General features: G+C 41.8%; 1 protein-coding gene across 4 annotated transcripts in view; it reads left to right on the forward strand.

Annotated features, from left to right (window-relative positions):
* cfap65 (cilia and flagella associated protein 65) overlaps positions 1-26322 on the forward strand; it is a 210152-nt gene that overhangs the window by 37810 nt on the left and 146020 nt on the right. For all 4 annotated transcript variants that reach the window (XM_059967610.1, XM_059967611.1, XM_059967612.1 and 1 more), the window contains exons 5-7: positions 10647-10813; positions 12766-12962; positions 15061-15206. In XM_059967610.1, the coding sequence (XP_059823593.1) occupies positions 10647-10813; positions 12766-12962; positions 15061-15206 (510 nt within the window). The remainder of the gene's footprint in view (positions 1-10646; positions 10814-12765; positions 12963-15060; positions 15207-26322) is intronic.

Genomic DNA, 26322 nt, shown 5'->3' on the forward strand with positions numbered 1-26322 from the left:
CCAAAGATCTCGGGTCTCTGGGCACACAGCCAGAGATTTTCCATCTCCCATGCTGCATCGATTTCCTGCTGGGACACCGACCTTCGGTCCGGATATCTCCAGAGCCACAAGATCCTAGAATTTCGAAGGTGAGCTAATCTCTTAGGCCACCTCCTTGGCATATCGAATAACAGCCAGTGCCAGTTGTGAAACCCCAAGAGCAGGTCCTACTCCCGCAAAGAATCAAAGTCAGCATATAACTCCAGATCTGGGTCTTCAAAAGAACCCTGACAGGGAAAAACAGAGAATTTAAAGATGAAAATAGAGCTGTTTACAAAGATGGAAGAAAAGGAGTCGCTGAAAGGCAGCATTGTCTCCTAACCTTACAAGCATGTGGTTTCCTTTATTCAGAGGCCATTTCTGAGTTTTATTACAGTTTAACAGTATTTATCATGGATCAACTTTAAGATCAGTGATCATTAATACATTTAATTAATACATTAATACATTAATCAGTAATATATTTACATGTATTAGGAGTTTGCAGGGTGTGTAGGTCAGGGAGTGACTTGCAACAAAGAACAGCATTCATCAATTATAAAGAATAAAGAAAATATACAAAATTATCGGCATAACATTGTGGGCCGAAGGGCCTGTAATGTGCTGTACTATTCTATGTTCTATTATATTAGAAGTTAAAGTATAGATATTGAATAAAAATAGAATGGTTAATATGATTAACTGCCCGGGTGAAGAAATTTTTAAGATGCATGATTTTTTTACATAGCACTTTCCAGAACAGAACTTTAGGAAAAGGCTGTTTTCTGAGTGTGTCATGGTTGTTAGGTCGCATCTGGGATTTCCAGCTGGTGGATGATTTCCTTCCATGCCGCTCCATCCCGACATTTGTCCACAACATCCCTAGTCTTGTCCAGCTTGGTCCAATCCTTGATGTTATCCAGCCACGTTGTTCTTTGCCTTCCTCTTCCATTCTTTCCCTCCACCTTTCCATATAGCAAGTCTGACAAGATGTTATCTCTCTGCGTAATGTGTCCACAATAAGCAACTTTTAACTTCATAAACTTCTCCAACAATATCTGTGGTCTATCAACTTCAGACAAAACTCTCATTCGAAACTTTCTCTACCCAGCTAATCTTCTACATTCATCGATAGCACCACATTTCAAAAGCATTAATTCATTTCATGTCATCCTTCTTCAGGATCCATGTTTCTGATCCATACCTCAGCAATGACCATACGTAACACTTGAGGAAGCGGATTCTACTTTGGATGTCTACCTTCCGATTGCATAGTAGATCTTTTAGCTTCATGAACTGGATCTTAGCCATACCTATTCTCCTTCCGGTCTCAACCTCACATCACCTGTCATCTGTCAGACAACTGCCAAGATATTCAAACTTTTGCACCTGTAACATCATGAATGATAACATCATGCATGAGCTTTTAGTATTTGTTTTGCTTACCACCATCGATTTTGTTTTCTTAGGGTTGATTTTAAATTCATAGTCAAGACTTTTCTCATTCACTTTATTCAGCATAATTTGCAGTTCACTTTTACTGTCAGCTAACAACGCGGTGTCGTCCACATACCTGATGTTATCTACCTTCTGGCCTCCGATTGGAATACCTGTCCCCTGATGGTCACATTCCCGAAAAATCCATTCTCTGTAGAGGTTGAACAAATCCGGCAAGCCAACACAGCCTTGCCTTATGCCTCGTTTAATACATGCCCATGGTGATAGCTCATTACCTAACCTGACTGCTGCTTTCTGATTCCAATACAAGTTCCTTATTATCTGCACATTCTCCCATCCCTGATCGTACTTGCTCAGCACCTCTATTACTTTCTCGTGTCTTACTTTATCAAAAGCCTTTTCATAGTCAATAAAGCATAAGTAGATGGTATGTAGTGTCTGCAAGGATCTTTCCAACCCACTTCTTTTGACCTGACAGTTCAGTGTAGTTTTCATATATTGTGAGAGAATGCTGCACCAAATCTGACAGTAATGGCTAATGGGAGGATGCTGTTTATAATGGCAGTGTAGAATTGCAACTGTATGTCTGAAAACATCTGTTGCATGTGTTTCCTTCTTTCAGAGGCCATTTCTGAATTTTCCAACAGTATAACAACATTTATTGCTTCTAGTTTGCAAAACTTAGACTAACATAGTAGAATTTGAATCTGGTGTTTCAAAGTCAAAGTTGAGTTAATTGTCATATGTGCAAGTACATGTATGCACAGATGCATCAACAAGTAACTTACTTGCAGTTGCATCACAGGCACAAAGCATCAGATAAGCTTTCACAAGTAAAGCATAAACAAAAATTGTACAAAACCTTTAAATAATAATGCATTTAGTCAAAAAAGTGTCTTTTAATGTGAAATGATCAAATGGTCATAATGTTGCTAAACAGTAGTGCTTAGGGTTTTGGTGATTTTAGTGATTATTGTTCAAAAACCAAATAGCTGAAGAGAAGTAGCTGTTCTTGTATAAGTATACTATTTTGGATACTGTTGTGGGAGATAACCTCCCAAGGGAATACCATGGAGACCGGGTTATTGGCACTGACCATAGATCCGTGGTACAGAAGGGAAAGGGGGAGAAGAGGGGAATGGTAATGATAGGGGACTCAATAGTCAGGAGAACAGACAGGAGATTCTGTGGACTTGAATGGGACACCCGAATGGTATATTGTCTCCCAGGTGCCAGGGTCAGGGATGTCTCAGATCATGTCCACAACATTTTGGAGAGGGAGGAGAGCAGCCAGATGTCTTGGTATACATTGGTACCAATGACATAGGAAAGAAAAGCAAAGAGATCCTGAAAAGAGAATTTAGAGAGCTAGGTAGAAAGCCAAGAAGCAGGACCTCCCGAGTAGTAATTTCTGGATTGCTGCCTGTGCCATGCACCAGTGAGGATAGAAACAGGATGATTTGGCAGATTAATGCGTGGCCAAGAAGCAGGTGCAGGGGGCACGGCTTCAGGTTCTTGGATCTTTGAGTCTTTTCTGGGGGAGGTATGACCTGTTTAAAAGTGACAGGTTGCACCTGAACTCGAGGGGAACCAATATTCTCATGAGCAGGTTTGTTAGCGTGTTGGGGAAGGTTTAAACCAATTTGGCAGGGGGATGGGAATCAAAGTGAAGGGATTTAGGATAGGATGGATGGTAAAAAATCAAAGAAGCATGCAGTCAGACTGTCAGGAAGGGCAGGCAGATGATAGGACATGATTGCAGATAGCAGGGTAAAAATCAGTACATTAGGGATACAGAATCAAAAAGAGTAGAAAATACAGTACTCAAATCTCAATGCATGGAGTATAAGAAATAAGATGGATGATCTTGTTACAGATTGTAAGGTAGGATGTGGCCATCACTGAACTGTGGCTGATGGATAGTTATAGTTGGGAGCTAAATGACAAAGGTTGCACATTGATGCACCATCAATAACTCACACTGAGACGTAGGCGAGATATCGGCTTTTATTGACTGGAAGAAGGAACCAGGAGTGAGTGTCTATCATACAAGGTCCTGGAGACTGAGGCCGATCTTCAGGCCGCAGGTCTCCTTTATACAGGGGGCCTGTGGGAGGAGCCACAGGAGCAGTCAGCAGGGGCGTGTCCCGACAGGCACATAGTTCACCACATTCACCCCCCCTTCGTTTGAAAAAGTCCTCATGTAGCGAAGGTTCTTACAAGTCAAGCCGATCAGGCGGTCGAATCTGTCGCTGCGATCTACGTAGCACCGGCTGTGACCGCATAGGTGCCGGCAACATTGGCGATTGCACAGGGGACGGGGGTTGCGCGTGTTCTTGCCCACTAGGCGCCGGTGATCCCTCATGCATGTGCGAGGCGCCTGGTATAAATGCGTACGAAACGCCCGGTATACAAGTGTCGTGAGGAGTCTGTGTAGGGCCTGGTGAGTACGGTGTCACCTCTGGTGCAGGGTTCACAGTTACCGGAGAGCCTTCAGGGTAGTGGTCTGCTGCACCTGCGGGTGCCAGGTCGCGGATGGAGACCGTGACCTCCCGCCCATCAGGTAAGACCACGTAAGCATACTGGGGGTTCGCATGGAGAAGGTGAACCCTCTCCACCAGCGGGGAGTATTTATTGCTCCTCACATGTTTCCGGAGCAGCACTGGCCCCGGGGACGTCAGCCAAGCTGGTAGGGTGGTCCCAGTGACAGACTTCCTGGGAAAAGAGAATAGGCGTTCGTGAGGGGTGGCATTGGTGGACGTACATAACAGAGAGCGGATAGAGTGCAGTGCCTCAGGGAGGACCTCCTGCCATCGAGAGACCGGCAACCCTTTGGACTTAAGGGCTAAAAGTGTGGCCTTCCACACTGTGGCATTCTCTCGCTCTACCTGGCCATTACCCCGGGGATTATAACTCGTGGTCCGACTGGTAGCAATGCCACAGAAATAACAAAGCACGAGTTTCTTACGGGCCACAGCCGTGGTCTGGGTCGGGGAGCTCGTGGAATGGCGACTGGCGGCGGCGTTGGCGAATTCGCTCCCGGGAGCCGGCGGTGGCGGGGTCTGAGGCGTCCACGAAACCGGCGGGGAATCGCGCGACTGGACAGCGTCGGCGTTATGCAAAGCAGCTTCTAGAGCGTTGGCCTTCTCTATCGCCGAGCTTAAGGTAAGATCCGAGTTCTCCAGCAGCCGCTGGCGCATGTACACTGACCTCAGTCCCGTCACAAAGGCGTCTCGCACCAGCAGCTCCGCATGCTGTTCTGCCGTGAGCGTCTTGCAGTCACAAGCTCGGACGAGTGTCTGTAGTGCTCGGAGAAACTCAGCGCACGATTCGCCAGGCCGCTGTTGCCGGGTAGCTAAGCGATGTCTTGCGTAGACGGTGTTCACCGGCCGCAGGTACTGTCGTTTGAGGGCGTCCAGTGCCCCTTCGTAGGTCGGCAGGTCCCGGATAAAGGAGTAAACTTTGGAGGAGACCCTCGAGAGTAGGATTCTGTGCATAACGGCGGGTTCAGTCGCACGAAGCTCCGCCAAGTACGATTGGAAGCATGCAAGCCAGTGCTCAAAAGCGAGAGCTGCGTCAGGGTCTTGAGGGTCCAAATCCAACCGGTCCGGACGCAAAACGGGTTCCATGTTTTAAAACTTCCAGTCAATAAAATTGATGCACCATCAATAACTCACACTGAGACGTAGGCGAGATATCGGCTTTTATTGACTGGAAGAAGGAACCAGGAGTGAGTGTCTATCATACAAGGTCCTGGAGACTGAGGCCGATCTTCAGGCCGCAGGTCTCCTTTATACAGGGGGCCTGTGGGAGGAGCCACAGGAGCAGTCAGCAGGGGCGTGTCCCGACAGGCACATAGTTCACCACACACATTGTATTAGAAGGATAGGAAGGAAGGTAGGCAGACGGGGTGGCGTGACTCCACTGGTAAAGAATGGTAAACAATAACTTTAAATCAGTAGAAAGATGTGACATAGGATCGGAAGATGTTGAATCCTTGTGGGTTGAGTTAAGGAACTGCAAGGGTAAAGGGACTCTGAAGGCAGGTTTATAAAGTAGCTGGGATGTGGACTACAGATTACAACAGGAAATAGAAAAGGCATGCCAAAAGGGCAATGTTTCAACATGCAGGTCAATTGGGAAAATCAGGTTGGAAATGGATCTCAAGAGAGTGAGTTTGTTGAAAGCCTATGATATGGTTTTTTTAGAGCAGATTGTCGTTGAGCTTACTAGGGGATCAGCTATACTGGATTGGGTGTTATGTAATGAACTGAATTAGGGAGCTTAAGGTAAAAGAACCATTAGGAACCAGTGATCACAATATGATTGAGTTCAACTTGAAATTTGATAGGGAGAAAGTAAAGTCTGATGTAGCAGTATTTCAGTGGAGTAAGGGAAATTACAGTGGGATGAGAGAGGAGTTGGCCAAAGTAAATTGGAAGGAGATGCTGGCAGGGATGACAGTAGAGCAGCAATGGTGCAAGTTTCTGGGAAAAATGACGAAGGCACAGGATAGATGGATTCCAAAAATGAAGAAATACTCCAATGGCAAAATAGTACAACCATGGCTGACAACGAAAGTCAAAGCTAATGTAAAAACAAAAGAGAGGGAATACAACAAAGCAAAAATTAGTGTGTAGACAGAGGATCGGCAAGCTTTTAAAACCTGACAGAGAACAGCTAAAAGAATCATTATGAGAGAGAAGATGACATATGAAAGTAAGCTAGCAAACTATATCAAAGTGAATAGTAAACACTTTTTCAAGTATGTGAAAATAAAGGAGAGATAAGAGTGGATATAGGATATCCAGGAAATGAGGCTGGAGAAATATTAACAGGGGCCAAGAAGATGGCAAATGAGTATTTTGCATTCGTCTTCACTGTGGAAGACACTAGCAGTGTGCCATATGTTGAAGGGTGTGAGGGAAGTGAAGGGAGAAGGTGCTCAAAAAGCTGAAAGACCTGGACCAGATGAACTAGGGTTCTGAAAGAGTTAATGATAGAGATTGTGGAGGCATTAGTAATGATCTTTCAAAAATCATTGGACTTTGGCATAGTGCCAGAGGACTAGAAATTGCAGATGTTGCTGTAGCAGAAGGCAGCAGAAAGGAAATTATAGACCAGTTAGCCTGACCTCAGTGGTTGGGAAGATGTTGGAGTCAATTGTTAAGGATGAGGTTATGGAGTACTTGGTTACACAAAACAAGATAGGACAAAGTCTACATGGTTTCCTTAAGGGAATATCTTGCCTGACAAACCTGTTGGAATTCTTTGAGGAGATTACACATAGGGTAGATAAAGGGGATGTAGTGGATGTTGTATATTTGGACTTTCAGAAGGCCTTTGACAAGGTGCCACACATGAAGCTGCTTACCAAGTTAAGAACCCACAGCTTTACAGGAAAGTTACTAGTATGGTTAGAGCATTGGCTGATTGGAAGGAGACATCAAGTGGGAATAAAAGGATTCTTTTCTGGTTGGCTACCAGTGATCAGTCGTGTTTCGCAGGGACTGGTATTGGGATGGCTTCTTTTTATGCTGTATATCAAGGATTTAGATGATGGCTTTGTTGCCAAGTTTGCAGATGTTATGAAGATTTGTGGAGGAGCAGGTAGTGTTGAGGAAGCAAATAGGCTGCAGAAGGACTTGGACAGATTAGGAGAATGGGCAAGAGAGAGGCAAAGGAAATGCAATGTTGGAAAATGCATGGTCATGTACTTTGGTAGTATAAAAAAATGTGAATGCTATTTTCTAAATGGGAAGAAAACCCAAAAATCTGAGATACAAAGGGATTTGGGAGTCCTTGTGCAGAACACCCTAAAGGTTAACTTGCAGGTAGAGTCAGTAGTAGGGAAGGCAAATGCAATGTTAACATTCATTTCAAGAGGTCTAGAATACAAGAGCAGGGATATACTGCTGAGGCTTTATAAGGCACTGGTGAGGCCTCACCTTGAATATTCTGAACAGTTTTGGGCCCGTCATCTAAGAAAAGATGTCCTGGCATTGGAGAGGATTCAGAGGAGGTTAACAAGGATGCTTCTGGGAATGAAAGAGTTATCATAAGAGGAATGTTTGACTTGCTGTAATTTAAAAGGATGAGGGGGGATCTCATTGAAACCTTTTGATTTTGAAAGGTGTAGACAGAGTAGATGTGGAAAGAATGTTTGCCATGGTGGGGGAGTCTAGGACAAGAGGGCACAGCTTTAGGATAGAGGGGCACCCATTTAAAACAGATGTAGAGAAATTTCTTTGGCCAGAGGGTGGTGAATTTGTGAAATTTATTACCAAAGGTAGCTGTGGAGGCCAGGTTGTTGGGTGTATTTAAGACAGAGGTTGATAGGTTCTTGATTGGACATAATATCAAAGCTTATGGGGAGAAGGCTGGGGAGTGGAGCTGAGGAGGGGAGAAAAGATCAGCTATGATTGAATGGCAGAACAAACTGGATGGGCCAAGTAGCCTAATTCTGCTCCTATGTCTTATTGTCTTATGGTTTTATGATCTTGAACATGGTGGTATAACATAACTTCAGATAGCCATTGAACATGGGTGTGTGGGGCAGCCTCCTTCCACTTGAGCAAGATCGCCCTCCTGGCCATAAGAGACATAAAGGCCGATACCAGCAAATTAGATGGCTTCAGATTTGTAATACTATCCTCAACAATACCAAACATGGTAGTCAAAGGATTGGGCTTAAAACTAACATTGAAGAGTACAGAAAAGGTTTGAAATACATCTTTTCAAACTTTTTCAAGGCTTGGACATGTCCAAAGCATATGAATTAGTGTGGCCACTCCATTAGTACATTTATCATAGTAGGGGGAAATATCTGCATAGAAATAAGAGAGCTTGTCTTTAGACATATGAACTCTATGTACCACTGAATTGTAATAAAGAATGACGAGCACATAATGATGAAGGATTAATCATGATGACTGAATTAATGATGTAGTTATATTGTGCCTTGATCTAGAGAAGATTCGTTGTTTGATTTCTGATTCTAAACATGATTTTCTAATGTTATGGGGACCCTTACTGACTTATTTTCATAATCTTTGAACTGTTATTGAAGTATGGTTCTGAGCCATTATTATATTATATGGTAAGGTATTTTTTTTCTCTTTTCATTTTCACCAACCAGCTCATTTTGGTAGTAGGGGTAGATTATACTTCAATAAAATAATATCATTCTACTTTATTTCATTTCATAATTCAATCTTTTTTTCTACATGATTTATTTGGAATATGGGATACTGTGATCATATTACTGTGATTTAAATGTAATATAATTCATATTACTTGTATCCTTATGAACTTTGTATTTATATCCATGTAATTTATATAATATTAATAAAAATATTGAAAGATAACATGATGGTATGGGATTTTCAGGCTTTTGTATCTTCTCCCTGATGGTAGCTATGAAAAGAGGGCATGGCCTGGATGATGAGGGTCTTGATATTGTTGTGGTCTGGTCTGGGGTCCGCATTCCGGTTCGTGGTCCGCGGTCTGCGGGCTCCGGACTCCGGGTCCTCTGGCTGTCCCTTGTTTCGGTTGGACTAAACCATAAACACCTGATGCTCATCTTGTTGGCTGGGAATATAAGTGGCCCTGGGATTGAGTGTGGTTGGGGGTGGGGGGGGGGGGTTGGTTGTCTTGTCAAGCTCTCCTGGCAAGATTCTCATGGAACAAGTGGCTGGTACGGCCACTTGCTATCTTTAGGCTGTGTTGGAGAACCATTGCTTCTTGGAGCCTTACTGTCCGTAGTCGGAGCTGTCATTGCGGTATGGATTCGGGCGTTTCCCGGGCCAGCTGGATGGCTGTCAGCCACTCTGAGCTAGGTAGGATCTGGTTGTTTCCATAGCCAGCCAAGGTTGCTGGCTGTAACGGCTACTTGGAGCAGCCCCGATGCAAAGATGGAACTGTCTGTCATTCTTCGGTGTTTGTCTCTTCCTGTCCTCGCCCCGTGGGATAAGTCAGGCCACTCTGCTGTTGCCCTGTGGGGGGAATCTGTCTTGTCTTTGCCTCCATTGGGTAAGTCCGGCCGTTCTGCCGTTACCCAACAGACGGTCCTCCCCCACCTTGGTGTGGAATGGAAATTGAGTCCCAGCTCTATGTCTATGTTCTGCTCAGTTTCATGTTAGTGTCCTGTGAAAGATGAATCCTGGCTTGTCAAAGGAGAAGTCCCGGCTCTATGTTTATGTATAGTTCCTAGGCTGCCTCCAAGCTCCAGCCAAGCCTCGACCCCAGCCCCAGGCCTCCAGCCAAGCCTCGACCTCAGCCCTAAGCCTCTAGCCAAGCCTCAAGACCCTAAGTCTCTAGCCAAACCCTGTTACCTCCTCACCTGGGTTTGGGGGTCCGAGCCCGAGGCAAGATCCAGTTTCTTGGTCCTTGTCCAGTCTCGGGCTCGGAGTCCACCCCAGGCTCCTTGTTCCCAGTCTCTCGTCCTGCCCTGTTCCTAGCACTACAGTGTCTGCATCCTGCATTTGGGTCCTGATACAACACCCCTGTATGACAGATATTGCTTTCTTGAGACAGTGCCTGTTCTAGATACTACAGATATTTCTAGTCCATTGACAATACACTCAACCCATGTGCAGGTGGAGTCTTAAAAGTCTCCACAAAAATTTGGAGAGAAATGAGTTCTTAATCAATAAACACAAAGTGCACTGCAGATGCTGTGGTCAAATTGAGATGTACAAAAAAGCTGGATGAACTCAGCAGGTCGGGCAGCAATTTTTCGGTTGACTGCTTTTTTCAACGGATGCTGCCCGATCTGCTGAGTTCATCCAGCTTTTTTGTAGTTCTGAACCAATGATTTAAACTGAAATGGAGAAAAGGATGGGGATGGCATAGACCACTGACACTATGACACTAGGAGTGGCTAGATTGGGTTTTGAATTAGATCCTTGATGATGAATGATTGAAGTGTATGTAAACATAAGAGGTTCTACAGATGCTGGAAATCCAGAGTTACTCACACAAAATGTTAGAGGGACTCAACAGGTCAGGTAATATCAGTGGAGGGGAATACATGGTCAGTGTTTCTGGCCAAGACCCTTCATCAATACCATTGAAGTGTATGTGTTCATTTTTATCTTCTTACAGTGAAAATACAATTATGATGTTCATTACAGATAGGTATATCTAACCTGATCTTTTTCTTCTTGCAGCAAGACTATGAGGACCAGATCGTGTTTGAGACAAATGGTGGCACATTTTCTATTTTGTTACGAGCTTCTCTGCCCTTTCCAGATGTACATTTACCTGACTTGGTGTGCCTGCCAATGTGCGCCATCTTTGAAACCTCCGTATGCACATTTCACTTGCGAAACAATAGGTAAGGCCAAAAAACAACCTGAATATCATTTGTCTATTCTGCCATTCAATAATATCATGCCTAATTTGTATCTAAACCTAGTTTTCTTGTACTTTGATATTCTTTGGGTAGCAAAGCTCCATAGATCTTTGCGTTGCAATAAATATTTGAATCACCATTTATTACTTATTGTCAGAGAAAATTTCAATCATTCTTTACATATTCTTTAGATCTGATAGAAGTTTGTAAAATTATTAGAAACATAAATAGACAGTCGGAATTTTTTTTCCCAGGGAAGAAATGTCAAATACGAAACAGCAGAAGTTTAGCATGATGGGGGTGGGGGGGGGGGTGGGAAGAAATCTGACGGTGTCTAGGGCAGTTTTTGTTTATACACAGAATAGTGGGTGCTTGTATTGCATAGCCTGTAAATATAGCAGGATCAGTCAAAAGGGGCTTTAAAAATAATAAGATAGGTACTTGAGTAAAGAATACTCTCAAAAATTTTGGGAACCACTAAGGTCCCATAACTCAATGTGCCTGGGTAGTGGTGAAAGCAGATACAATAAAAACATGTGAGTGGATTTTAGATAGACACATGAATGTTAAGGAAATAGATGGATATAGATCATGTGTAGAATAAATTTAACATGGCATTGCATTTGGTACAGACATCATGGGCTGAAGGGCCTGTTTCTGTGCTCTACTCTTCTAAGTTCTAAGTAGAAGTGGTTTCCAACTATCCTCTTGACTGATCTGACACTGATTTTGTTGTGTTCTTAAATTTAAGCTTATCCTGTAATTATTTTAATGTCTGGAAAATGTCAATCAAATCAGCCCTTCATATTCTAAATTTCTTCAGCAGAAGAGTGGTGAATCTGTGGAATTCATTGCCACAAGCAGCTGTGGAGACCAAGTCTTTGTGTATATTTAAGGCAGGGGTTGATAGAGTCTTGATTGGTCAAGGCATGAAAGAATATGTAGGGAAGGCAGGAGATGGGGGCTGAGAGGAAAAATTGATCAGTTGATCAGCCATGATGAAATGGTGGAGCAGACTCGATGAGCCAAATGGCATAATTCTGCTCTTGTTTCTTATGGAAATGGAATCTTATTTTTTCTAATTTTTGGAGTCCAGGCATCATTCTGGAAAATTAAGCTTCATTCAATCCAAGATGTGGCCCTAAGAGGTAAACGTGATGAATCAAGTATAGGATTTCCAAGACCTTCTATAACTGTAAAGCTTTGAGTTATTGTCACCTCCCTTTCAGCTTGAACCAATCTGGCAATCCTCCTATGACCTTTCTTATTAAAAAGAACTGCCTCTAATTGGATGACCTTTGTTTTTGCACCATTTAAGGTAAACTCCAGATACTATTGTGCTTGAAATTTCCAGGAGATCAGCAGTTTTTGAGATACTCAAAGCACCCCATCTGGCACCTACAATCACTCCATGGCCAAAGTCACTTAGATAAAATTTCTTTCCCATTCTGATATTTGGTCTGAACAACAACTGGACCTCTTGACCACGTCCGCATGTATTTTTTGCATTGGGTTGCTACCACATGATTAGATTGCATTAATGAGCAGGTGTACAGGTGTACTTAATAAAGTGGCCACTGAAAGTATGTTCAAGGCTAAAGTAAATGAACTAAGTCTATGGGGAAAGTAGATTTGAGACCAAAATCAGTTTGGTCATGATCTCATTAAATAGCAGAGCAGGCTTGTGGGACATCCAAGCAACACACAGAAAAAGCTGGAGGAAACATCGACTGTACTTTTTTTCCATAGATGCTGCCTGGCCTGCTAAGTTCCTCCAGCATTGTGTGTGTGCTGCTTGGATTCCAGAATCTGCCTATTCTCTGGTTTGTGGGGGACATTTGGCCTTTTCTGTTCCTAATGCTCCTTGGTTGTAAATGCAGGATATTTCACCATGATAAAGGTTGACATTGCTACCCACATTGTTACCTTTGCAGTAAGCTCCTGACTCCGTTTCGATTTGAAGTACAGAGTCCATTCATTTTAATCCCGAATAGTGGCGTCTTGACACCATTTGGTGACTGCAAGATCAAGATCGTGTTTGAGCCTCGGACCCCCAAAGTGTTTGACTTAATTGCCACTTGCAAGTTTGGTGAAAATGACCATGAGAAGTATATGAAGCTGCAAGGTATAGGTAAGCACTAATTCCATCTCTTAAGTAATCCAATAATAAAAGCAGTAATGTCTTGTATTTATATGGCACTTCCCAAACAAGGATGCCTTCCCACCATTATTTATGGAGAAGCAAATATGGGCTTTTCCAGATGTATCCATCTCACCTTTGAAACCTTAAATTATTGTCTGATGTTAGTTTTTAAAGATTAAGGTTAAAATTATCTTTATTTACCACATGTACATTGAAACATAGTCAAATGTGCCATTTTACATCAGATGAGTTCAGTGAGGATTGTGCTGGGCAATCCGCAGTTGCCGCCGTGTTTCTGGCGCCAACATAGCTTACCCACAACTTACTAACCCTAACCATACATTTTTAGAATTTGGGAGGAAACCAGGGAGAATGTATAGATGCCTTACATTCAATGGTGGGAATCGAAACCTGATCACTGTTCATTGTAAAGCGATGCATTAAGACTTTTTATGCCCTCCTTGAGAGGTGATGTGGGTTTTGATATTAGCACATTCTTACCATCACAATGTTACCATGAGTGATGATGCCACTTACACAGTTAGTCCAAAGCAACATACATAAAATGCTGGAGGAACTCAGCAGGTCAGGCAGCATCTGTGTAGATGAACAAACAGTCGATGTTTCAGGCCCTTTACTTTTCCCACCCATCTGGCTTCACCCATCACCTTCCAGCAAGCCTCCTTCCACTCCCCCACCTTTTTATTCTGGCGTCTTCCCCTTGCCTGTCCTAAGTCAATTATTTGGAAAAGGCATAAGACATAAGACCATAAGACATAGGAGCAGAATTAGGCCATTCGGCTTATCATGTCAGTTCTAGTATTCCATCATGGCTGATCATGGTTTATCCCTCTCATACCCATTATCTTGCCTTCTCCCTGTAACCTTTGATGCCCTTACTAATCAAAAACCTATCAACCTCTGCTTTAAATGTACTCACTGACTTGGCTTCCTCATCCAGCTATGGCAATCAGTTCCACAGATTCACCACACTCTGGCTAAAGAAATTCCTCTTCACCTCTGTTCTAAATGGATGTCCCTCTATTCTGAGGCTGTGCTGTCTGGTCTTAGAATCCTCACTCTGGGAAATATCCTCTCCACATCCACTCTATCTAGGCCTTCCAATATTCGATAGTTTTCAATGAGATTGCACCCTCTGCCCCTCATTCTGCTACCGGTGACAACAGAGCCAGAGCCATCAAGCTCTCCACATACATTAGCCCTTTCATTCCCAGAATCATTTTCATGAACCTCCTCTGGGCCCTCTCCAATGCCAGCACATTTTTTCTTCGATAAGGAGCTCAAAACTGCTCACAATGATCCAAATGCAGTCTGACCAATGTTTTATAAACTCTCAGCATTGGATCCTTGCTCTTATAAGAGTTTTATTTCCCATTATGACCTCATCAGTCATCTTGGGATTAGAGACACTATCTGGGCACTTAGTTCTAGACTTGCTTTTGAAGCAAGATCTTTACCCAGTGCTGATACCTACACTTAATTTGGGTTAATTATATAACAATAAGAAAAAGGATGATGTTTACATCAGATGAGTTCAGTGAGGATTGTGCTGGGCAATCCGCAGTTGCCGCCGTGTTTCTGGCACCAACATAGCTTACCCACAACTTACTAACCCTAACCATACATCTTTAGAATTTGGGAGGAAACCAGGGAGAATAATGTATAAATGTCTTACATTCAATGGTGGGAATTGGAACACCTCATATTCTGCTTGACTAGCCTCCAAGCTGATGTCATGAACATTGATTTTTCCAACTTCTGGTAATTTCTGCCCTTTCTCTCCTTCTCTCCTTTTCCATTTGACATTCTGATTATCCTCTCCCTTCTCCTCATCTGCTCACCTCCTCCCTCTGGTGTCCTTCCTTTTTCTCTTTCTTCCATGGTCTACTCTCCTTTCCTAAGGTAATTATCTATTAAAGCTAATGCATTTTTGGAAGACCATAAATTAAAGCATCGCAATCTGACATGTGGCACATCATTACCACCACTATGTCACCTTGAGTAATGAGCCAGACAGAGGTGTTAGTCACTGAATTTGTTCTAATCACATTCTTCTATTCCACAGCCAAGTTTCCGCACCTGCTGATAAGTGTGCCAGGCAAAGTGAGCCAGGTGTCTGGTCAGGATGACATGCACAGCATTCTACATTTTGGACATGTTGCTGTTGGCAGTACAGTAGAGAAGTACGTGGAGATTCACAACTACTCAATAGTAAGTGTTTCCAAATGCCAATGTGAGGATTCATAGTTAGTAAAGAGTCAAGGTTTTAGATTATAAGACATAGGAGTAGAATTAAGCCATTCCTTCCACTGAGGTTAAACTAGAGCTATGAACCTGAGTGCTAGAACAGATAGTGGAGTGGTTGGGGAAAAATATGTTGTTAAGCTTCCACACAAAGCCAGCAATCAAAAGGTCAAGCATGGTGGGACTAATGTTCTGAGCTCTCGATATTTCAATACAAAGAGTATTGTAGGAAAGGCGGATGAGTTTAGGGTATGGATTAGCACTCAAATTATGACGTTGTAGCCATTAGTGAGCTCGGTTGCAAGTTCAATGCTCCAGGGTTCTGTTGTTTTAAACATGATTGAGCAGGATGAATTAAGGAAGAAGGGGTGGCATTACTAGTCAGGAAAAATATCATGGGAGTGCTCAGTCAGGACAGACTGGAGAACTTGTCTTGTGAGGCTGAGGAGTAAGAAAGGTATAATCACATTAATAGGGCTATATTATAGATTACCCAACAGTCCTTAGGATTTAGAGAAGCAAATTTGTAGAGAGATCACAGACTGCTGCAAGAAACATAAGATTGTGATAGTAGATTTTTTTAACTGTCCACATATTGTGATGCTAGGTGATTTTAACTGTCCAACTATTGACTGGGACTCCCATATTGTAAAAAGGCTGGATGAGAAAGAGTTTATCAAATGTGTTCAGGAAAGTTTCCTTAATTAGTATGCAGAAGTCCCAATTAGGGAGAGTGCGATACTAGATTTCCTGTTTGAGAATGAGCCAAGGCACATGACATGTGTGTGTAGGGCAACACTTTGCATCTAGTGATCATAATACCTCTCATTACAAGGTAATTATGGCAAAAGATAGGCCTGGTCCTCTGGTTGAGATTCTAAATTGAAGAAAGGCCAGCTTTGATGGTATCAGAAAGGATCTGGTTTGGGATAGGTTGTTTACTGGCAAGGTCATTCTTGGTAAGTGGGAGGCCTGCAAAAGTAAAATTATGAGAGAACAGAGTTTGTATGTTCCTGAAGGAATAAAAGACAAGAATAACAGGCTTACGGAACCTTGGTTTTTGAGGGAGATTGAGCTCCTGGTTAAGAAAAAAAGGGAGGTGTAGAGCAGGTATAGGCAGGCAGAAACAAATGTGGTACTTGAATATGATAAATGCAAGAGAACACTTAAGAAGGAAATCAGGAGGGCTAAAAGAGGACATGAGCTTGCTGTTGCAGACAAGGTAAAGGAGAATCCTAAGGGCTTCTACAGATATATTAAGAGTGAAAGCATAGCAAGGGACAACCTTGGTTCCCTGGACGATCAGAGTGGTAATCTTTGTGTGGAGCTGAAAGAGAAGGGGGAGAACTTATGGATTTTCTGCATCTATATTTACTCAGAAGATGGACACAGAGTCTGTTGATGTGAGTCAATGCAGATTTGAGGTCATGGACCCTATACAGGTTATGGAGAAGGAGGTGTTTGCTGTCTTGAGACATATTAAAATGGATAAGTCCCTAGGGCCTTACAATGTTTTCCCTTGTGGGAGCTTAGTGCTGAAATTACAGGGGCCCTAGCAGAGGTATTCCTTAACCATGAATGAGGTACCGAAGGATTGAGGTAGAGCTAATGTTGTTCTGTTGTTTAAGGAAGGCTCTAAAAATAAGTCAGGAAATTATAAGCCAGAGTGCCTCATATCAGTAGTGGGAAACTTTTGGAAGGTATTTTAAAGGAATGGATATAAATGTTTTTGGATAGACATGAACTGATTAGCGATAGTCAACATGGCTTTGTGCATGGTAAATTGTGTCTAACCAGTCTTAGAGCTTTCTGCGGAAGTTATTGGAAAGTTGTTAAAGGCAAGGCAGTGGATGTTGTCTGCATGGACTTTCACAAGGCCTTTGACAAAGTACTGCATGAAAGGCTGGTTAAGCCTGTTAAATCACTTGGCATTGAAGATGATTTAGTAAATTGGTTTGGATCAATGATCTGGATGATGTAATAAATTGGATCAGCAAATTTGTGGATGACACCAAGATTGGGGTTGTAGTGAACAGCAAGGAAGATTATCAAAACTTGCAGCAGTACCTGAGCCAGCTAGAAAAATTGCAGATGGAATATAATGCAGTCAAGTGTGAGGTGTTACATTTTCGGAGCACCAACCAGGGTAGGTCTTATATAGTAAATGATAGAGTACTGAGAAGTGCAGTAGAACAGAAGAATCTGGGAATACAGGTCCATAATTCTTTGAAAGTGGTGTCGTAGGTAGATAGGGTTATAAAGAACGTTTTTGACACACAGGCCTGCATAAATCAATGTATTGAATTGGGATGTTATGTGGAAATTGTTTAAGAGGTAGGTGAAGCTTAATTTGGAGCTTTGTGTCCAGTTTTATTTATCTACTTACAGTAAACATGTAAATAATATTGAAAGAGTGCAGGGAAAATTTACAATGTTTCTGAGACTCGAGAACACAAGTTATCAGAAAGGTTGAATAGGTTAGGATTTTATTTCCTAGAATGTAGAAGATTGAGGGGAGATTTGGTAGAGGTATACAACATTATGAGGTTTGTAGATAGGGTAAATACAAGCAGACTTTTGCCACTGAGGTTGGGTGAGACTAGAGGTCATGGGTTAAGGGTGAAAAATGAAATGTTGAAGGGAAACATGAGAGGGAACTTCTTCACTCAGAGGGAAGTGAGAGTATGCAATGAGCTGCCAGCTCAAGTGGGGAAGGTAGGATTGATTTCAACATTTAAGTAAAATTTAGATTAGTAAATGGATGAGAGGCATATGGAGGGCTATGGTTTGGGTGCAAGTCGATGGGACTAAGCAGTTTACTAGTTTGTTGCAAACTAGATGGGCTGAAAGGCCTGTTAGTGTGTTTTAGTGTTATATGACTCTATGACACTGAGTATGCTCCATCATTTGATCATGGCTGATTTATTATCCCTCTCAACCCCATTCTCTTTCCTTCTGCACGTATTCTTTGACGCCTTACTAATTAAGAACCTATCAACCCCTGCTTTAAATATATCAAGTGACTTGGCCCCTACAGCTGTCTGTGGCAATGAGTTCCATAGATCCACAATCCTCTGGCTAAAGAAATTCCTCCTCATCGCTGTTCTAAAAAGAAGTCCTTCTATTCTGAGCCTGTGCCTCTGGTCCTAGACTTCCATGCGATAGGAAATATCCTCTTTATGTCCACTCTATCTAGATATTTTAATATGTTTCAGTGAGATCATTCTTCCTCATAATTTTTCCATAAGAAGATTAAATTACTGATTTTTGCTCTGGGTTACTATATTTCAGAAACTGGAGAAGCCATATATACAATGTGCTCATCATCAACAAGGCGCATGGCTCAACTCCATTCTTCTGCCTATCCTCATAACCTTTGACACCCTGACTAATCAAGAACCTATCAACCTCTGCTTTAAATATACCCATGAACACCTTTCACTGCTACAGTTGTAACGTGTTCATTTTCAGCAGCAGACAAGTTGGAACTTGGAATGTCCACTTTGACCCTTACCGATTTTCATGATGCACTATGGAAAGCATCCTATTCAGATGCATCGCACTGCTTAGTATGATAACTGCTCTGTTCATGATCTTAAGAAAGTCCAGAAAAATGAGAGATTCTGCAGATGCTGGAATTCTTGAGCAACACATACAAAATGCTGAGTTCTTCCAGCATCTGGTGTGGAAAACTGCAGAGGATTGTGGACACAGCTCAGGATGTCACAGAAATCAGCCTCCTCTCCTCTTATTCTGTCCACACTTCTTGGTTCCTCAGTAGAGCTGCCAACATAATCAAAGCTCCACACACTGTCCACGTTCTCTCCTCTTCAGTGGTTGGGAAGTTGTTGGAGTCCATTATTAAGGATGAGGTTTAAGGATACTTGGATGCAGATGATAATATAGACCAAAGTCAGCATGGTTTCCTTAAGGGGAAATATTGCGTGACAAATCTATTGGAATCCTTTGAGGAAATAACAGGCAGAATAGGCACAGGAAAGTCAGTGGATATTGTTTACTTGGATTTTCAGAAGGCATTTAATTAGGTGCCGTACATGAGGATGCTTAACAAGATAAGAGCCTGTGGTATTACAGGGAAGAATCCAGAATGGATAGAAGACTGGCTGACTGGGAGGAGGCAAAGATTGGAAATAAAGGGGGCATATTCTGATTGGCTGCCGATGACTTTCTCGGGTCAGAATTGAGACCGCTTCTTTTTACATTATATATCAATGATGGAATTAGTGACTTTGTGGCAAAGTTTGCAGACGATATGAAGGTAGGTGGAGAGGCAGGTAGTCTGCTGCAGAACTTAGACAGACAAATGACATATAGAATATAGTGTAGGGAAGTATATGGTCATGCATTTTGGTAGAAGGAATAAAAACAGAGACTATTTTCTAAACGGGGAGAAAATTCAAAAATCAGGGGTGCAAAGGGACTTGGAAAATTCTTGTGCAGGATTCCCTAAAGGTTATCTTACAGGTTGAGTTGGTGGTAAAGAAGACAAATGCAATGTTAGCATTCATTTTGAGAAGACTAGAATTAAAAGCAAGGATTTAATGCTGAGGTTTTAGAAGGCATTGATCAGACCTTACTTGGAGAATTGTGAGCAGTTTTGTTCCCTTTATCTAAGATGTGCCAGCATTGGAGAGGGTCCAGAAGAAGTTCATGAAAATGATCCCAAAAATGAAAACGTCTGAGGAGCATTTGATGGTTCTGGGCCTGCATCACTGGAGTTTAGAAGAATGAAGGGGGATCTCATTGATTCATTTCCACAGAGACCTTAATGGACATCTTTTAAGACTGGACTGTCCCTGCAGGCTTTAAGGCATCATTCCAGTGTCCAAGAAAACCAAGGGTTAATGGCCTAAATGATTGCCACCCAGTGACACTGATTTCAATAATCATGAAGTGCTTTGAGTGGCTGGTATTGGATTGCACCTTCTAGCTACATTGGACCCTTTCCAGTTTGCCTACTGCTCAAAGTGGTCCACTGATGATACCAAAGCCTTGGCCCTCTACTGTATCTGGTCCCACCTAGAAAATGATGTCTTATACACCAGGTTGTTATTCATTGACTTCAGCTCAGTGTTCAACATGATCGTCTCTCAGAGACTGGTGGGTAAACTGTCTTTGTTGGTACTCGATACCCCTCTCTGTAACTGGATATTGGACTTCTAGATGGAAAGACCCCGGTCAGTCCAAATTGGCAGCAACATTTCAATCTCCATCATGCTGAGCACTCGTGCTCCCCGGAGTTGTGTGCTAGTCCACTGCTGTTCATGCTGCTGACTCATGAATGCACTGCCAAATTCAGCCGAAGCCACATCAAGTTCGCTGATGATACTACAGTGGTTGGCCTCATCAGCAACAATGGGGATACAATCAGCAACAAGCATGCAGAGAAGAGGTAGAGAGGATTGTCAAGTGCTGCAAGAACAACAAACTGAGTTTCAATGTGGACAAAAGAGCTGACTGTGGACTTCAGGAAGGCACTTCATTGCACATCAATGGCTTTGTCATGGAGAGAGTGAAGAGCATGAAGTTCCTTGGTGTGTACATACTGGAAGTTCTAACCTGAACACACACCTCCTCATTAGTCAAGAAGGCACAGAAGCATCAAGACTTTCTGAGGAGATTGAACTGTGCAAATCTCCCCTCCTCCAGTCTAACAACTTTCTACAGGAGCACCATCAAGAGCGTCCTGTTTGGCTGCAACATTCTGTGGTATGGAAGCTGCAAGGCCTTGGAATGCAAGTCCCTACAGAGTGTCTCCCCACCCCCCCCCCCCTCTTTTTGTCACATTTATCAGGAGCATTGCAGATGAAGGGTCCAAAGCATTGTTGAGGACCCTTACAACCCTTTCCATAATCTCTTTAACCCACTACTGTCAGGAAGGAGGTGCAGTAGCACATGGACTAGGACTGCCAGACTGGATAACCATTTCTTCCCTTGGATTGTGAGACTAATGAGTACCCTGCCACTACTGAGGTTTTGTCACTAGGACAGCAAGCTGTTTACTGTTTACCTGTGCTGCGCTTTACTACATGCATTTTGAATTATATTTTAACATATTTATGGTATAATTTTTGGTTTATGTGCTGTATGTGATATATAGTGCATGGATGCACCGAGGTCCATAGGAATATTTTATTATTTAGTTGTATATATGTACAGTCAGATGACAAAAAAGCTTGAGCTTGAACTTGAAACCTATCGTATATTGAGAGGCTCAGATTGAGGAGAGGGTGTTTCCTATAGAGGGGGAGTCTAGGACTAGAGGGCACAGCCTCAGAATAGAGGACACCCCTTTAAAACTGAGATGAGAAGGAATTTATTTAGCCAGAGGGTAGTGAATCCATGGAACTCATTGCCACTGATGATCATTGTGTATATTAAGTGGAAGTTAATAGGTTCTTGATCAGTCAGGGCATTAAAGGTAGAAGGCAGGAGAATGGGTTTGAGAGGTATAATAAATCAAACATGATGGAATGGCAGAGCAGATTAGATGAACCAAATGGCCTAATTCTGCTCCTATGTCTTAAGGTCTTATGGTCTCTCCCCCTTCCCATCGGGCAGAAGGTACAAAATACTGAAAGCTCATACCACTAAGCTCAAAAACAGCTTCTATCCCACTGTTATACGACTATTGAATGTCTCTCTAGTATAATAAATGGACTCTTGACCTCATGATCTATCTCATTATTACCTTGCACCTTATTGTCTATCTGCACTGTAACATTTATTCTGTTATTGTTTTCCCTTGTACCACCTCAATGCCCTGTTGTAATAAATTGATCTGTATGGATGCCTTTTCACTGTACCTCACAGTACATGTGACAATAATAAACAACTTACCAATTTACGAACTCATATTAAAATAGCCCATGGCACTCCGCAGGAATAATTGAAGGGTGTCGACCTAAAGCCTTGAATTCCAGTTCCCTCCATTGATGCTGGCTGACCTGCTGAGTTCTTCCAGCAGTTTTTTTTTACTCCAGATTCCTGCATCTGATTTTAATAATTTGCTTTAAAATTTCTGTGTGTAGCTTAAAATGCTCACATTGAGACAATTCAACTAGTCTAACAGAATGATAGAATGGGCAGACCTGGGTGAAATAATTGTTCACAATCATGTGAAAAGAAAATCAATTTTTTGAAGAAATATTTAATACAAAGCATGAACGAATTCAGTTTTTATTGTTATGGTGTAAATATTTTTGCACTTAAGACACTGAAAGGTGACTCGACTGAATTTTTTTCTTTAACTAAAAATATCCACTTTTTCTCATAAGATGAGAATAAGGCCTCTCCTGAGCCAAATTAAAGATAAAAAAAAAACTATGACATCCATGCCATAAGCATAGATAAAAGAGTCTTAATCCATTTATGGAGCACCTCATGAACTTGATACATTCCAAGGTGCTTTATGACCAATTAAGTCTTTTTGAAATGTTAAAATTGAAACAGAAATGCATGTCAAAGCTGTCATTACAAGAGAAAGAAAGAGAGGGAAGCAACGTAATAGGAATCTGAGGGGCAATATTTTCATACAGGGGTGGTGATATAGTATGAGCTGCCAGAGGAAATGATTGAAGCAAATATAATAACAACTTTTAAAAGATATTTGGACAGGTATTTGGATAGAAAAGGTTTAGAGCAGAGGTTCCTAACTTGGGTGCACGAACCCAAGTAATTAATGGTATTAATGATTAATGGTATTGGCCCATGGCTTAAGAAAGGTTGGGAAAACTTGGTTTGGAGAGATACAGTATGGATCAAATGGGTCTACCTTTGACAGCATATTGGTCAGCATGGATAAGATTTTCTGTCTGCCTATGATTCTAGAAAAAAGAAAAATGTCTTCACAAGCCTGTTTGGATAGGTAATGGTGAAAAAATTAGACCTGATCGATGATGTCAAACCATTTCCAATTCTAATATGTGATATCCCAATCCTGAAGCCTTTTTCCAGCAAATCTCATCTCATTGGAGTGACAAAAGACTGGAAAATGGAGTAGCAAACAATCTGCTGGAGGACTTTGAGTTGAGCACCATCTGTGGGGGAAAAGGGTTTTGTGTCAAAACCCTGCCTCAGGACATCATTTGAAACATTGACAAATTCTCTCTCCCAACAATGCTTCTTGATCTGTTGAACAGATTGTCAGAATCAGAATCAGGTTTATTATCACTTACATGTGTCATGATACTTGTTGTTTTCTGACATATATATCCCAGGGCTGAAATGGCTAACACGAGGGTGCACAGTTTTAAGGTGCTTGGAAGCAGGTGCAGAGGAGATGTCAGGGCTAAGTTTTTTACACAGATAGTGGTGAGTGTGTGGAATGGCACTGGCGGCGGCGGTGGAGGCGGATACGATAGGGTCTTTTAAGAGACTACTGGATAGGTACATGGGGTTTAAAAAATAGAGGGCTATGGGTAACCCTAGGTGATTTCTAAAGTAAGTACATGTTCGGCACAGCATTCTGGGCCAAAGGGCCTGTATTGTGCTGTATGTTTTCTATGTTTCTATATACATGCACACACAGTGGATTCTTGTTAATTGGGCCATTGGAAGATTGGGGCAGTTGCTTATTTAGGCCAACTTTTAAAGAACAACAACTAATCAAGAAAATAGCCAGGATTCCCCTTATTTTATGGGACACTATGCCGCTTAATTGAGGCTGGAGACAGTTGCTGAACTGTTTCTAATTACTGTTAGTTACGTACACTTGTGTGGCCATTAGACCGTACACCATGGTTAGAACAAACAGTTTTAAATAGTGTCAGTTGTGTGTGCTTGTGTTCAAAAAACAGTTACTTTTGTTACTGAAGGTTGGTGAGAAATAAGCAGTAAGACAATACAGAACTGTTTTGCTCCCTGCAGTTTCACCAATTCAGGCTTGGTGATGCCAGAAACAGCCAAGAATGAAAATGAAATTACTTCACCATTTCAGCAAGTTAGTGAACATGAAGAATTGGAAAGTATCAGCAATTATCTTGAATGTTACAATGAAAATGAAGGTTTGAATGATAGCATTCAATGAAGTCAGTCCATTATCTACATTAGGTATCTATGCTGATTTTGTTCATTTGCAGTCAATCAAACAAATGCAGCAGTATACACTGAATGAATTCCTCCGTTGATAACTATTAGGAACTAGTAGTACTGATGGCATTCTCATTTGTTCTCTATTTTATTTAAATCCATTAGTTGTTATTCAGTTAAATGGTAGTTTCCCTTTTTTATACCTTTTTAACAATTTCCATGAAACTTTGGCTAATTGGGACAGTTGCATAAATGGGCCGAAATGTACTGGTCCCAATGTGTCCCAATTAACTAGAATTCACAGTATTATTATATTATTTATTTTTTTATATAAGATAATTAAATAACTAGTGTAAAACAGAACAAAAATAGTGATGTTCATTGTCCATTCATAAATTTGATGGTGGATTGGAAGAAGCTGTCGCTAAAACATTGAGTGTGGGTCTTCAGGCTTCTGTACCTCCTCCCTGTTGGTAGTAATGAGAAGAGGGCATGTCCTGGGTAGTGAGGGCCCTTAATGATGGATGCCACCTTCTTGAGGCATCACCTTTTGAAGATGTCCTTGTTACTGGGGAGGCTAGTGACCATGATGGAACTGGTTGAGCCTACAACCCTCTGCACCTTTTTCAATCGTGTGCAGTGGTTCCTCTATACCAGATAGTTTATTGCTTCAACTTCATTGGCAGACTATCAGTTCTATCTATGGCATCACTCTTCTTCCTTTGGTCCAGCTCTACATTGTATCTAGTTCCTTTACAATTCAAGTCACTCCATTATTATGAAGTGCTCAGTGGAACTGGTGCTTGAACAGTGGGCTCTCTACAATCAAATACTGCCATCAAGTGACGTCTTGTAACTATTGCAACTTTCTGTGAAGCCACTTGTCAGTATTTGTTTTTAAAATGGGATGATTCTCTATGAATCTTTCATGCTAAAGTAGCCTTCAGTGTTAATAGAATGCTCCTTATTCTATTAATTGTAAATTTGGTGAAATCTAAAGCTAGTTGGAACAGTATTTTGTGAAAAGATCCAGAAAGTTTGAATGCATTTAAACAAAGAAGACTGAAGGTGAAAATGGGAAAATATGACATTATTTTGTAAAGAAAATGCAAAAACAGTTTTTATATATGGTGCTAAACTTATTACAGTGGTTAGTAGACTAGGGTGTCTTTGAATATAAAACAAAGAAGTGAACTATGCAAGTAGGTACACAAATAAAATGCTGGCTTTCATTGTGATATAGAGTCATCGAATAATATGATATGGGTCCTTTTTCCCAACTAGTACATTTTGATCATATTGCCCACCTAGTTAATCCCAACTTCCTGTGTTTGGCCCATATCCTTTTAAACTCTGCCTCTCCTTTGAACCCATTCAAGTGCTGCTTCTGGCTGCTTATTCCATATAGGTGTAATCACCACCTTCTGTGTGGAAAAAGTTGCCCCCCAGGTTCCTTTTAAATCTTTCTTCTCTCATCCTAAACCACTGCACCTTAATTTTGGACTCCTTACCATGTGGGAAAAGGCTGATGCCATCCATCTTCTCTGTCTATCTTAGAATTTTAAACATTTCTATGATGTCGCCCCTCATTCTCCTACGTTCCAAGCATTAAAGACTTAGCTTGGCCAACCTCACCCTATAATGCAGACCCTCTAGTCCTGGCTACAGCCTTGTAAATCTTTTCTACACTCTTTTTAGTTTAACCACATCTTTCCTACAACAGGAAGACCAAAGCTCTACACAGAACTACAAGTGTGGCTTCACCAACAAATTGTACAACAGCAACATAATGTTCCAATTCCTATATTCAATGCCTGATGAAGGCTTTTTCACACCCTTTCTACCAAGGATGCTACTTTCAATGAACTATGCACTTGTATTCTTAGGTCCACCTGCTCCATTACCCACCCTCGTTCTCCACCATTCATAGCCCAAGTTCTATGCTTCCAGTATGGTTGGAGTGCAAACAAGACTTAGTGGAGTTATGCTGAGTATTAATAAGAACACACTTGGTGGGATGGCAACCTAAGGA

This window comes from Hypanus sabinus, chromosome 4 (assembly GCF_030144855.1).
Source record: "Hypanus sabinus isolate sHypSab1 chromosome 4, sHypSab1.hap1, whole genome shotgun sequence".
Classification (NCBI taxonomy): Eukaryota; Metazoa; Chordata; class Chondrichthyes; order Myliobatiformes; family Dasyatidae; genus Hypanus; species Hypanus sabinus.